The following is a 13,136-nucleotide window of genomic DNA, read 5'->3' on the forward strand; positions in this document are numbered from 1 at the left end:
TCAGTGTTGCAGGGTTCAGCTAATCATGCCTGTGCGGCTTCCCTCATGGGAACTCCCCAATCACCAATTCTCCCTTGGTTATCTTCCTTCTAGTGAGTCCAGGGCGTTCTCATTTGGGTTGAAACTCGTAGCATGAAAGTCTATAGTCCGTTTTTATATAATCCCGTGCGAGTTTGGATGTAGTCGTCTCAGCGTCTTTATTCTGCCACCATCTTGCCCGTTCGAGCAATGATGCCTGGTCGAACTGATCAGCGCCTTTGCATGGTGCTCAGGCACTCCCGATCGGGTCTGCAGTTTCAGCAGTTTTTCCCTGTACCCAGGTGTTGCGGATCATATTTGCAGTCTTTCCGCAACCTGGGCTCCACTCACTGAGCTGAGCCGTCCCCCTTCACCTCCAGGGTGTAGCGTGGGTCAAAGTGGCTCCTGCAGCCCACCAAACTTCCAGGCTCCTGGGTTTTCCTCCCCAATTGCCAATTCCCCCTCAGTAATCTACCTTCTAGTGAGTCCAGGGTGTTTTCATTTGGGTTGAACCTCACAGTAAGTAAGTCTATAGTCCGTTTTCAGTCCTCAATTCCTATGCAAGCCTGGAAGCGTCTTTACTCTGCCGCCATCTTCCAGAAGTCTCCATTTTTAAAGTAATTCAATACACAGTTTCATCTCTATTCTTGACTAGTAAATACTGAGATTGATTGGGGCAGAGGGACAGCTGGAAATCCATTGGGATGGTTGGGAATTTGAAGCCATTCTCATCCTTCATTTCTCTAGTTTCTTAGATCTTCACATAATAACTGTTAAAGACATTTGGCCTCTACTTCTACCCCTGCCTGTCTCCACACCTGTCAACAACTTAGGACCCTAGATACTACAAGTGTTAAAAGAAGAGAATTACCTAAGGTGTCATGGATTAGGGAACTAGAGTGCCAGATTTTGTTCAGCTACAAGGCCACATTTAAAGGGACTGTTGAAAATAAACAAACAAAAAATAAAGAGACTGTTGGACAAGTCCAGAAGACAGCAACAAGATGGCAGAGAATTGACTCACATCATGTGAACAACCATCGCCATCGCTAGGTAAAAGAGAGGACTAAAGTGTGATAGAAGAGCTATCACTATCTAGCCACCTTCTTTGCCACTTGAGAGACAGTATGGTATATATATAGTAATGAAGAGTTCAGAGTTAAACCTGCATTCACATCCCAGCTTGACCTGAGAAAAGTAATGTAACCTTCTGACCTCGGGTTCTTGAGTTTTTTCTGAAAAAAATAGAAATTATAGTAGTGCCACCAGTAGGATTAAATATTTGAAAAACACTTAAACAAAATCTAGCATGCCTTTAAGTACTCATTCAACAAATATGCTGTAGAACTAAAATTTCCTTTCAAGCTGAAATTGTAAAAATTAATGCTATAGAGAGACATTTCTGGCTCAGCAATAGAAAATTGCTGTCCCCAGATTATGTTCAGGCAAACGCTGTACAACTGTCATGTACCAGAGATGTATAGATGGATTCTGTCACCTGGTAAAGGTCATAGTCTTAGTTCTGTTTGCACATTTAAGACTTTTACAAGGGAGATCCACATGAAAGCTATTAATATGGTTGCTTATGTTACAGAATTAAATCCAAAGAAGTATGAAATATCTTAGTTTAATGTAATGAGGCTTTTATTGACTTGATTAATTATACCATTTACAAATGAGAGAACTTACTAAAGATCACCGATGTGAATTATATTATTAAATTATATGTGAATCATGGAGGCTTCCAGACAGTGTTCTGAGATGGTCTATGAAGGGAAGTTAAGTTAGAGTTAGCCTTAGCTCAGTGGTTACTTTGGAAATTGCATCTCTTTCAGCCATACTCTTGAAGAGGAATGAAACTACTTTTAGGTATTAATTAGCTCCTTGAGAAATTTGAAGTAGAGTTTTAAAATATAACAAAAAAGGTCAGTTTAAAAAATATTGGATCGGGCCTTCCCTGGTGGCACAGAGGGTTAAAGCACAGCACTAAGAAGCTTAAGCCACTTCGCATGAGTTCGATTCCTGCCTGCCCTGGAGGAGATCCACATGGCAAGACAGACCTCTCCTGACCCGCCCCCTGCTCCCCTCTGCAGTGTACTTCATTGATCTGCCTGTTCTGCTCCCCACTCTGTCTCTGGTGAATCCTCTCACCCTCTGCATCTCTGGCCTGTACCCCAGTTCTCTATGAATAAATAAATAAATTTAAAAAATAAATATTGGATTGAGGCTCTTGCTGGTGGTGCAACAGGTTAAAAGCATAGCATTATGGAGCTATCGCAGCCACTGCAGCATGAGTTTGATCCCTGGCCAGGGAGGTGACCCACATGGTACAGCAAACCTCTCCTGACCCACCTGTTGCTCCTTTTAGCAGTGTACTTGGTCAGTTAGCCTGTCCTATTCCCTGCTCTTTCGCTGGTGAATCCTCTCACCACCCCTGCACCTCTGGACTGTGTCCCATTTCTATATACATAAGTAAATAAATCTTTAAAAAAAGAAATAGTGCATCATGATGCTCTTTATGTCCCACCTAAAGCAATCTGTAATAAATCTTAATAGTAAATGTGTTTCTTTGTAATTTATATTCTGTTTCCTAGAAACAATGTACAGCAACAGCTTAGAACATTATACTTGGTGAGAAAAGACTATAGCCAAGGTGCCATCCTACTTAAATTTAGAGAGCCAAATTATCTTTCTACTGACTACTATTGCTTAAAGGGAAGTTGGAGAAAAAAACTTACATATGTAGGGGTGCAGAGTGATACAGTGAAAAAGACTAGTACCTTTTTTATGTAAGAGGCAGAAAACATAGATTTCTGCCCTTTCACTGCTGTTGGTCTGCTTTGTAACTTTTCACATTCATTTAAACTTAAAAGACTCAGTTACCTCGTGGATATCATAATAGTTAAATTACCTAGTTTCTATATGAAAAGCCTTTGTAAACTGTAGAATATTATCCAAATTGTAATATTACTTGTGACATGAAAATAGCATTCTCAACCAATCAAGAATTATTTCATATGTAGGAAGATCTTGAGCTTAGTTAAAAATAGCCAAAGATTTGAGGGATGTAATATGAAGATGATGATATTTCTCTGTGGTCCCTTGTTTTCCCTTTAAAACTTTTAAAACAGTGAGACACACACACACAATCCCTTGTAATCCGTTTGTTCTCACACACACAAAAATGTATTAGAGTCTTTTAAGAAAGAAAAAAGTAAAATATTTCTTCTTTACTCCTTCATTAGTAAGTCCTCATATGCCTACATTTGATAAGCCAAACAGTAGCTAACTTTGAAAGTATTTTGCTTTTCCAGAAAGAAAAGGAAAAATACTAGATGGTTTCACTCATAGCAGGAGTATAAAGGACCAGGGGAGAAAATAATAGTTAATGAACAACTACATACCTGAGACATTTTATGGAGGTGGAATGGGGAGTGGGGTCAAAAATGATGGGGGGAGGGAAGTGCACTGGACTATGGTGATGGCACATGGGTGATGTGGTGATGGTAAGCTAATGGGGATTACAACTGAGATGAAAAAAGGCACAAAATGGTGTAAAAATAAACTTTATTTTTTAAAAGTATTTTGCTTTTAGTAAGTCATATTCTATGTAAAATTCATGCATAGAAAAAATGCTTAGAAATTATACTTTTTGAACCAATTAAAAAAATTAACAGAGAAACAAACATCCTTTTAATACTCTCACCTAGATTGTAACATTACAATTTGGAGAATATTTTACAGTTTACAAAGACAGTATGGGATCAATCTCTTTCCGTACCGTCCCCATCTTCATTACTACACACACACTTAAAACTTTTGTCGTGTCATCCTAATGCATATAAAGGTAATTATCATTTTGTCTGCAGCTCAAGTAGAGCAACATGATTACTGTGAAGTTTGTTATGTAGTGGTGCCAGCTGTTATAGTTTATTTTTGGAAACTCTTAGTACATTTTATTTGAGCCAGAATACTCAGATTAAGAATATTTTAGTAACTGTTGCATAATGATACATAACTTCTAAGATCTGCATTATCAGAGAAGGAATATTAGACTACTTACTGATGAGTCTAAAATCCTAAATATTAGGGGCAGTGCTATTCTTGAGTAAAAGTAGTTAAATACTACATATCTTTAATGCCTTGTTTTAATACAGCAGGCTGAAATAGTAAAGTTTTATATTCCAAGCTGTTGGAAGAAGGAAAAACTCCTGTTTTAAATGGAATATCTGTTAGAATGTCAATCTGTCATTGCTTAGGCTTATTATTTGTATAAATTGATGCTCTCTGATGGAAAATATGTCTTATGTAATCATTTCACCTAGATAATAACTACAACCATAAAAACTGTTGCTTTCCTTTCTTACCCCAGGAGACTTTGATGCATTCACTCAAGATAATAATGACATTATGTTGAAAAATATAGCAGAAGATCTTCGAAATTGCCTACCTCTAGAAACCATGCTTTCCTCAGAACATCTAGCCCTCCAAAAAGTAAGTTCATTAATTTACTATTAATGCTTATCCTTAGGGATTCTCCTATTCTTCCATAACTCCTTAATAACACTGTTCTAATCAGTCCTAACTTCTGCTTTAAACCATTTTTCATTTGGTGCTGGAAATATTTCCCCAATTCTTTTGAGACTAATTTTCTCATTCAACAGATATACTTTGAGGGCATTTTATTTGCCAAGTACTCAAAAAGCAACACTTAAGACCTGTGTATATCATTGTCCTGGTATTCTCTCTCCTGTTTTATTCCCTGCACTTTTATCATCTTTTTATTTCCTTCTCCTATTTCTGAATTGAATATTTTTTGTTAATTTTATTCCTTTATTTCTAAAATTAGTTCTCATGTTTCTTCTCCAGACAAACTCTTCATTCAAGTCCCTTTTAAATCCCAGCTCTTATGGGCTATATATGCTATGAATATTGTTTATGAAGACAAAGTTAATAATCTGCACTAATCTGAAAACAGAAAACCTCAGTGTGGTTTCTTAGCCTGTGAACTCCTGAGCAGGCTGTACACTTTTGATAATGTTATGCGTATTGTGGATACTTAGCAAATCTTAATAAATATTTAGTCATTTAGAATGGATTCTCAAAGGGAAGTAGTATATGGAATAAAAGATGAAGAAATATTTGCAATTCAACTTGGAAGTTATTAATAAATTATATACAAGGATAGACTACCACTATGAAATTTTACCTACTGGAGCATTTCTAGTACATAACAGAGAAAATTAAAGGGATAGAAAGTCTTCTTCATCTCTCTGCCCCTCAGGTGTAGCACCTCTACCCAAATGGGAAATTGGACTCCCATACTGCTAATATTTTACTCTTCTGTTAAAATATTCTTTGTTCAAACTGGATAGTCATTGCATGTTAATAGTCAGTCTACAATCCCCTGTCCTCCTAACAGGCTATTTTTATCTTCCTCAGTTTTTTCTGGTCTTTGTCTACATCCATACCTGATTTTTACAAGCTTATACGTTTTTTTAGTGTAGATGAAAATATAATTTTTTCCACATGGTTAAATTGATTCTTTATAGTAATTACAGAAGAAGGAATTAGAAATTTTTATCACTCTAGCCCTTGCTGATAAATCATGTGCCACCAATATTTATAAAGGGGACTACTCTTTGTAAACTTGAAGTTTTACTAATATTTTTATTACTTGAAAATTTTTCCACTCAGTAGTGTTTTGATGAGTAAGTCATTGAGCGTAGGACTCAAAAGATGGTAATTAGTGTCAACTTCTTTCCCCTTTTACTAAATAGTGTCATTTCTTTGGAGACATTTCTCTAGATGTTAGTTTCTTTGTGAAGATGGACACCACCATATCAAATACTCCTTTCAACAAAAATTTAAATATAGCTCATAGCCATTATTTCACATCATTACAGATCAAATAAAAAGTTGCTAGTGTCTCAGAAATAAAATGAAAGAAGAGCAAAGTTGCTGACTTCAATAAAGCAAAACTTGTGTTTCTGTGCCTTGTTGCTTCAGAATTTTAGCATGTGAATCACTGATGTTTTGCCTTATTTAGCAATAAAAAGACTTCTTTGTACTTTTTCTTTTGATGTTTTTCTTTTCTCCACTAGATACGGCAACAACCAGAACCCACAGTTCACGTGGATGCATTCCTTTATGATGAAGACTTTATTGATTCATTATGTGAGGAAGGAAAAATGAGCAGAAACTACTGCATGCTCTGTGGCTCCCACCAGACAGCACCTTTAGGTAGGCGCTCCCTATGGCGGGGCTGATGACTTGTGTAGGACCATACAGATTCTTGGCTAAGTCATTTAATGTTTTGTGAAAGCAAAAGCCAATCTTAAGCACAGCTATCATCAAATAATACAGTTAGGGAGACTAAAAAGAAGTGTTTTCTAGGAAAAGTAGGCCACTTGATGTCTCTAGGGCTTATCTCAGCTGCTCACAGGAACTGTTTAATCAGAGGTGATTTTCCAGGACCAGAAACTAATCAGATATGACTGAGTGCTGGAAAAGTAACTCTTACTTTCCATCCTCAAAAGAGATTGATATATAAACCACGATTCTTGCTGGTATACTTAACAAAAAGAACTGTAACTGTTCAGGGAGCTGAAATTTCTCCCAATAAGCACTTCTCCTTGAGAAGTTAAATAGTAATAGCTATTACTGGATGAGTATGAACTCAGAGAACAGAAATAGATAATCTTGAGAAAGCGTTTTTTCATGCCATGATTTTACCTACTAGAACTACTATTCCATAACAGAACAATTCTAGTGATAGAAAGTCTTCTACATCTCTCTGCCCCCCAGACGTAGCACCTCTATCCAAATGGGAAATTAGACTCCTATACTGTTAATATATTAGCTCTTCTGCTAACATACTCTTTGTTCAAACTGGATATGATTGTCTAGACTATTGCTTTAGACATGTTATTTCAGTCTTCCTGCTCACTTTAATTTACAGTTAATGCTTAGAGTGGGCTACCTCTCCATTTAAGTAATTTTGTGTTCATATTACTCATCTTAGGTGATATCAGCCTCAAGAATTAGTTACAACCAAATTACAATATGTTGCTTACACAAATGTACCTATATTATAGTTTAGGATTAAGCTTCTCTGATTTGCTGGTTTAAGATTTTATTTTTAGGTAATACTTAATGCTTTCCATTTGAAATAGTTGAAATTCACAAAATAGAAAAGGACAAGACAAAAATAATAGAAAACAAAAAAATGCACTATAATGCCATATCAGATCTAATAGTCAGAAACTTATAGACGAACTATATTTCACAAATAAAAAATTGTGAGATTAAGATGCATTTTCCCATAAAAATCAGGTGGTAAAAAATGACTGGGTACACAGGCCAACCCAGATATAAACACAATGAATGTGGGATATTCCCTATATCCTACAGGACAAGGGCCTTGTCTAGCTACAAAATCCAAGTGGTGACTCTAACCCAAAACACTTGGATCACAAAGAGAATCCTACATAGATGAGGACTGTGGTAGTCAAATCCCACTAACCAAGAATTATCTCTGAAGCCTAGTGACATCCTTTATTTTCTTCTAAAGGATTGACCAGCTTGCTTCCTTTTTTTTTTTTTTCCACATCATCTAGTAATAAGACTGAAGTCTTCCTCCTTCCTAACCATTATATTATACGAAACACGAAATAGTTAAGTCTTTGGGTTACCTCCAAATCAGACAAAAATAAAGAAATAAAGCAGACTCTGGCTTTCCCAGATATTTTGTCACAGAAACTGATTTGAGAAGATAGTTTAGGAATTATAACCATAAAACTAAGGGATATAAGAGAAATTTATGGGAGAATCTTAACCCTTCTCCTGGATGTCACAAGAGAACACATTCTAGGTTAGCCTTGACAGCCATGTTGCACACCTCCAAAAATGGTGATTCATTTCATATGCTATAGTCTAGTCAGCAATACATGGCAGTTCTGAGTTTGGCTCTGGGCTAAAGTGGGAAAGCCAGATGGTATGGGAGTTAGGTAGCAGTCCCAAGGAGCAATTGGTCATAAGGAAAAGGAGAAGGAAAAAAATCTAATGATATTCTTAGCAGGAAGAAATGAAGGGCACAGGGATGGGGACATGCATCTGTGTAGCTGTTCCCTAGAGATATTTTAAATGTCAGAGGCTTTGTATTTATTCTCTAATCAAGCTCATAGTGAATGAATGTGGATTTATCACATTGTTTTCTAAATAACCTCTGAATGACTTCATTAAGAAAAACATACATAAAATATACTTTATATAAATATGGGTAATTCTAATAAAGAATTAGAAATACAGAATGGAATTGTTAATACCAGGCAAAATAACGATGTGCACTCTGTTCTAATCCTCCAGGATTTATTTCTCATTCCTTCTCTCTCATGGAGTTGAAGTTCATTTATCATCATGTACTCCCTGATCTGTCGGGAAAGGTCTTGGTTGACGTTGGCTCCAGACTTGGCACAGTCCTTTATGGGGTAAAGTCCAGCTTGCGGACATACTCAACATTTGGAAAAAACTTTCTTCTCCTGCTAGCAACAGCTTTGCCTGCCACCATCCAAGGTGACAGCTTGGCTTTATTTGTTAGAGTAAAAGAATATTTAGATTAAAATAATATAGAATAGACAAACATTTAAGTTCTGTTTGATGTTAATAATTATATTTGAAATTTCAAAAACCAATTTTCTGATTTTTCTTACTAGTTTATCTCTATAACACAAATGAAGGAATGACAATAAACAGAAGCAAGTGACCCCTCAAAATACTTTGCTGTTTTGTCAATCAGTACTATCCTTTTAACTCCCTTTTCTTTGTACTATCCTAAAATAGTATATAGTGAACTTGGATAAAAGCTCTTATAATTGGCAGATTTTACTTCAACTAGGAAATTACTGTATGGACAAAACCAATTCACTTAATACCTCTGGACTTCAGGTTCCTCACCTGTAAATGAGCAAACTCAGTGATACTCCAGAAACACATCTTGCTCCAATATTCTGGATCAAAGTTGTTAAATGATTTTATCAAAAAAAACTAAAATGTTTCTGGTTGTCGTTAGTAGACTTGTTAAAAACATGTGGCTAACAGCAGTAGAGGCTCTTGCCAGAAACAGTTTCCAGCTTCATTGCCTGCTCTGAAGAGAAACAGTTAACTCTTTAATGCTTCATTTATTTTTTAGTGGTAAGACTTTTATTCCAAAATTAAGAAAAATAACTATAATTAAAAATACAGTTTGTCAAATGATCTTTGGAGAATATTTCAGAGTATGATTGATTTCCATATTTTGTTCACTTTTGTCAGTTTTCTGATTTGTTAGAAAAATATAAAGCTGAAATATTTGTGGCTATACAGTTATAGTAGCAGTATTAATTTATACATAACTGTCATTTTTTCTCTATTTTATGCCATTGGTTTAGTCAACATTTTTTGAATACGTACATATGATCTATTGAATATAGTCTAAAACTCCTTGATAAGCTATAAATATAGATTTGGTTTTAGAGGTATTAGTTGATATTAAATGATGTGCAGACTGATTTCATTCCAGATTTTTTTTTTGTTACTGCCCTAAAAATAGCCGTATAACCTATATAATCGTTTATTGGTTATGCTTGATAATTAATTGGTTGATTATCTTTGGCAGATTGTCAGATACCACACTGACTTCCCTAAGCCAAAAGCATATACCTTTGACCACCTTCTACTAATGTCAGACTCTATGATTTTTCATTATGTTCCCCATAGATTAACATGGAAATTTGGAACAAATTACAGAAATAGAGTATTAAACAGAATCTACATGTAATCATTTTTTTCATTTACAGTTTTGTTAAATGCACAGCTTTATCAGAAAAATAAGAAATCAATTTTTTAATATAATTATTTGTAAAAAGGGGAATTAAACTGTAATTTAATTCCCCTTTAAGGGGAATTAAATTCTTTATTCTTTAAGGTTTTGAGATTGTAACTTTTACATAAATGCAAAGTGATATATTTATCTTTCATCTTGTTTTTACTTATATTTACTTAATCTGTTTATGCTTGTCTTTTAAAATTTCAAATAAAAGTAAAGCTACAATTAAAGTTCATTCATTCATATTGTAATATATCTTCATATTTTAGGGTTACCTTTACAGCTCAGCTTTGCAACTATATGGAGTAGAATTGAATGGAGACTTTTGCCAGTTGCAGGAAATGGTCATAAAAAAATACCAATTCACTGACAGAATAAAGGTACCCTTTTAAGTTTACATTTTGTTAATTCATCATATAAGTATACTTAGCCAAATCTGTTCTGCATTGGACGTGAAAATCTTCAAATTGATTCCTGGTTGCTATTGTATAGCAACAGATTAAATAAACATTTTAAAACAATAATAAAGATGAGTTATTATAATTATAGTCCACTTGCATTTTTCTCTTGTTCCCCAATTTTATTAGATAGTAGAGTTATTTTCTTTATATTAGCTATAGTTTGGTGGCAGCATTTTTGAATCTACATATTGGACAGATGTATATTTAATTGAACTCTGAATATTGAAAGTACACAGATGGGTTAAAGTACAGTAGTTCTTCCTTATCTCTGGGGGAGTATTCCAAGACTTCCAGTGGATACCTGAAGCAGCAGATACTACTGGACAACTTTTCTTGTACCTGTTGGCTATGTATTTGTCTTCTCTGGAAAAAATGTCTATACAGATCCTCTGCCCATTTTTTGAACATTTTTGCTGTTGAGTTGTAGATATTTTTTTGTTGTTGTTGTTAACCCTTTATCAGATACATTATTTACATATTTTATAGTCCTATTTTATAAGTTGCTCTTTTATTTTGTTGATGGTTTTCTTTGCTAAGAAGTAACTTAATATAATGTGATCTCACTTTTTTTTTGTTTATTTAATTTATGCTATTGGTGTCAAACCCAAAAAATTATCACCATGATTGCTTTCAAGAACTTACCACCTTTATTTTTTTCTAGGAGTTTTAGTTCAGGACTGATATTCAAGTCTTTAATTTTTGAGCTATATTTTTTTGTGTATGGTGTAAGATAGTCCAGTTTCATTCTTTTGGATATGACTGGTCAGTTTTCTCAACACCATTTGTTGAAGAGACTATCCTTTCCCCATTATTCATTTTTGGTTCCCTTTATTAATCCATTGATGATATTTGTATGGATTTATTTCTAGTTCTATTTTGTTCCATTAATTTATGGGTCTGTTTTTTTATTGTGTATGTTACCAGTGCCATACTATTTTTAATTTCTATAGCTTTTTAAATATAGTTTGAAGTAAGGTTATAGCTCTGTTCTTTATTAAGATTGCTTTAACTATTCTCAGTCTTTAATGATTCTACACAAATTTTTAGTATTCTGTGTTCCATTTTTGTGAAAAATGCCACTAGAAATTTGGTTGAGATTGCATTAAATCTATAGATTTCTTGGATAGTATGGACATTTCAGTTACCAATTCTGATCCAAAAAAAAAAAAACAATAAAAAACAAAAAAGCGGCCCAGGTGGCACAGCGGGTTAAAGCACAGCACAAAGAAGCTTAAGCCACTTCCGCATGAGTTCGATCCCCGCCTGCCCCGGAGGTGACCAAATGGCGTGGCAGACCTCTCCTGACCTGCCCGCTGCTCCCCTTAGCAGTGTACTTCGTTGATCTGCCTGTTCTGCACCCCACTCTGTCTCTGGTGAATCCTCTCACCCTCCACATCTCTGGCCTGTACCCCAGTTCTGTACAAATAAATAAATCTTTAAAAAAAAAAAAAAGCTCATTGGAGTTCTGATTAGAGGATTCTATACTCAGTGGGCTTCACTGATGAGTGATCTTATTCCTGGCTTACAAACTGTTAGGTCTGTTAACTTTCCATTCTCCCTGTAGATATATACCTTCTTTTTAAAAAACCCTATGCTGTTATTATAATGGGATTTCAGGAGAGAACAAGTATTTATGCATGTGTCTTATGCACTATTGTTATGCAGTGGTGTTATATGATTTAAATGCTTCTTTGCTCCAGGGTATAAGTAATCTTCATATTGCTTATTCCTTTGATGGCACTTATGTAGAGTTATCAACGTATCAAACAATGTTTGCTCCCAGTACTAGATTATAACATACTTGAGAGCAGATATTACATATTATTTGTCATGGTTGTCTCCCTGAACAATATATTGTACAAAGGAAGTGCCAGTTAAAAATCGATTAAATAGATGTTGGTTGCCTACTGGCTTCTGTGTTGTTGCATACTAGCTTGTCCGCAGCCATTCTTTGGGGTTCCCTAAGACCTCTCAGGTGCTTGGCTGGTTGTCATAATTAACTCTGTGGTGGAGGTCCAGAGAGTAGTGAACAGAAGTGGAAACTGTGAGAGCTTTCTTGGTGATCATAGGTTGATTTGCATTCCTATTTCATATCTAAGCTACATGTTTGGAAAGTCCAAAGTGATTGGACTCTTTTCTGTGTGGAGCATGTCAAAGCTGTGCTTCAGTGATTCCAAGCCAACTTAAATTATTATTTTAAAAAAGGAAGAGGGCCCTCCCTGGTGGCACAGTGGTTTATAGCGCAGCACTGTGAAGTTTGCCGTAGCTGCTTCAGCACAAGTTTGATCCATGGTCAGGGAGGAGACCCCCATGGCGTGGCATAACTCTCCTGTCGTGCCCACTGCACCCCTCAGCAGTATACTTTGTCACTCTGCCAGTTCTGTTCCCTACTCTGCCTCTAGTGAATCTTCTCACCACCCCTGTACCTCTGGCTTGTACCCCAGTTCTGTATACATAAAAAATAAATCTAACTAGGGCCCTCCCTGGTGGCGCAGCGGGTTAAAGCACTGCACTAAGAAGCTTAAGCCACTTCCACATGAGCTTGATTCCCGCCTGCCCCAGAGGTGACCACATGGCGTGGCAGACCTTTCCTGACCCGCCCGCTGCTCCCCTCAGCAATGTACTTCGTGAATCTGCCTGTTCTGTTCCCCACTCTATTCCTTTGATGGCACTTATGTAGAGTTATCAACGTATCAAACAATGTTTGCTCCCAGTACTAGATTATAACATACTTGAGAGCAGATATTACATATTATTTGTCATGGTTGTCTCCCTGAACAATATATTGTACA

The 13,136-nt window shown here is 35.8% G+C and overlaps 1 protein-coding gene across 1 annotated transcript in view; it reads left to right on the top strand.

Annotated features, from left to right (window-relative positions):
• LOC101625474 overlaps window positions 1–13,136 on the top strand; it is a 32,700-nt gene that overhangs the window by 11,939 nt on the left and 7,625 nt on the right. The window contains exons 2-5 of the mRNA XM_004681944.2: window positions 4,391–4,512; window positions 6,123–6,261; window positions 8,386–8,507; window positions 10,153–10,263. Coding sequence (XP_004682001.1) covers window positions 4,391–4,512; window positions 6,123–6,261; window positions 8,386–8,507; window positions 10,153–10,263 — 494 coding nt within the window. The remainder of the gene's footprint in view (window positions 1–4,390; window positions 4,513–6,122; window positions 6,262–8,385; window positions 8,508–10,152; window positions 10,264–13,136) is intronic.

The sequence above is a fragment of the Condylura cristata genome, unplaced genomic scaffold, assembly GCF_000260355.1.
Source record: "Condylura cristata isolate star-nosed mole 26May11 unplaced genomic scaffold, ConCri1.0 scaffold00013, whole genome shotgun sequence".
Lineage (NCBI taxonomy): Eukaryota > Metazoa > Chordata > Mammalia > Eulipotyphla > Talpidae > Condylura > Condylura cristata.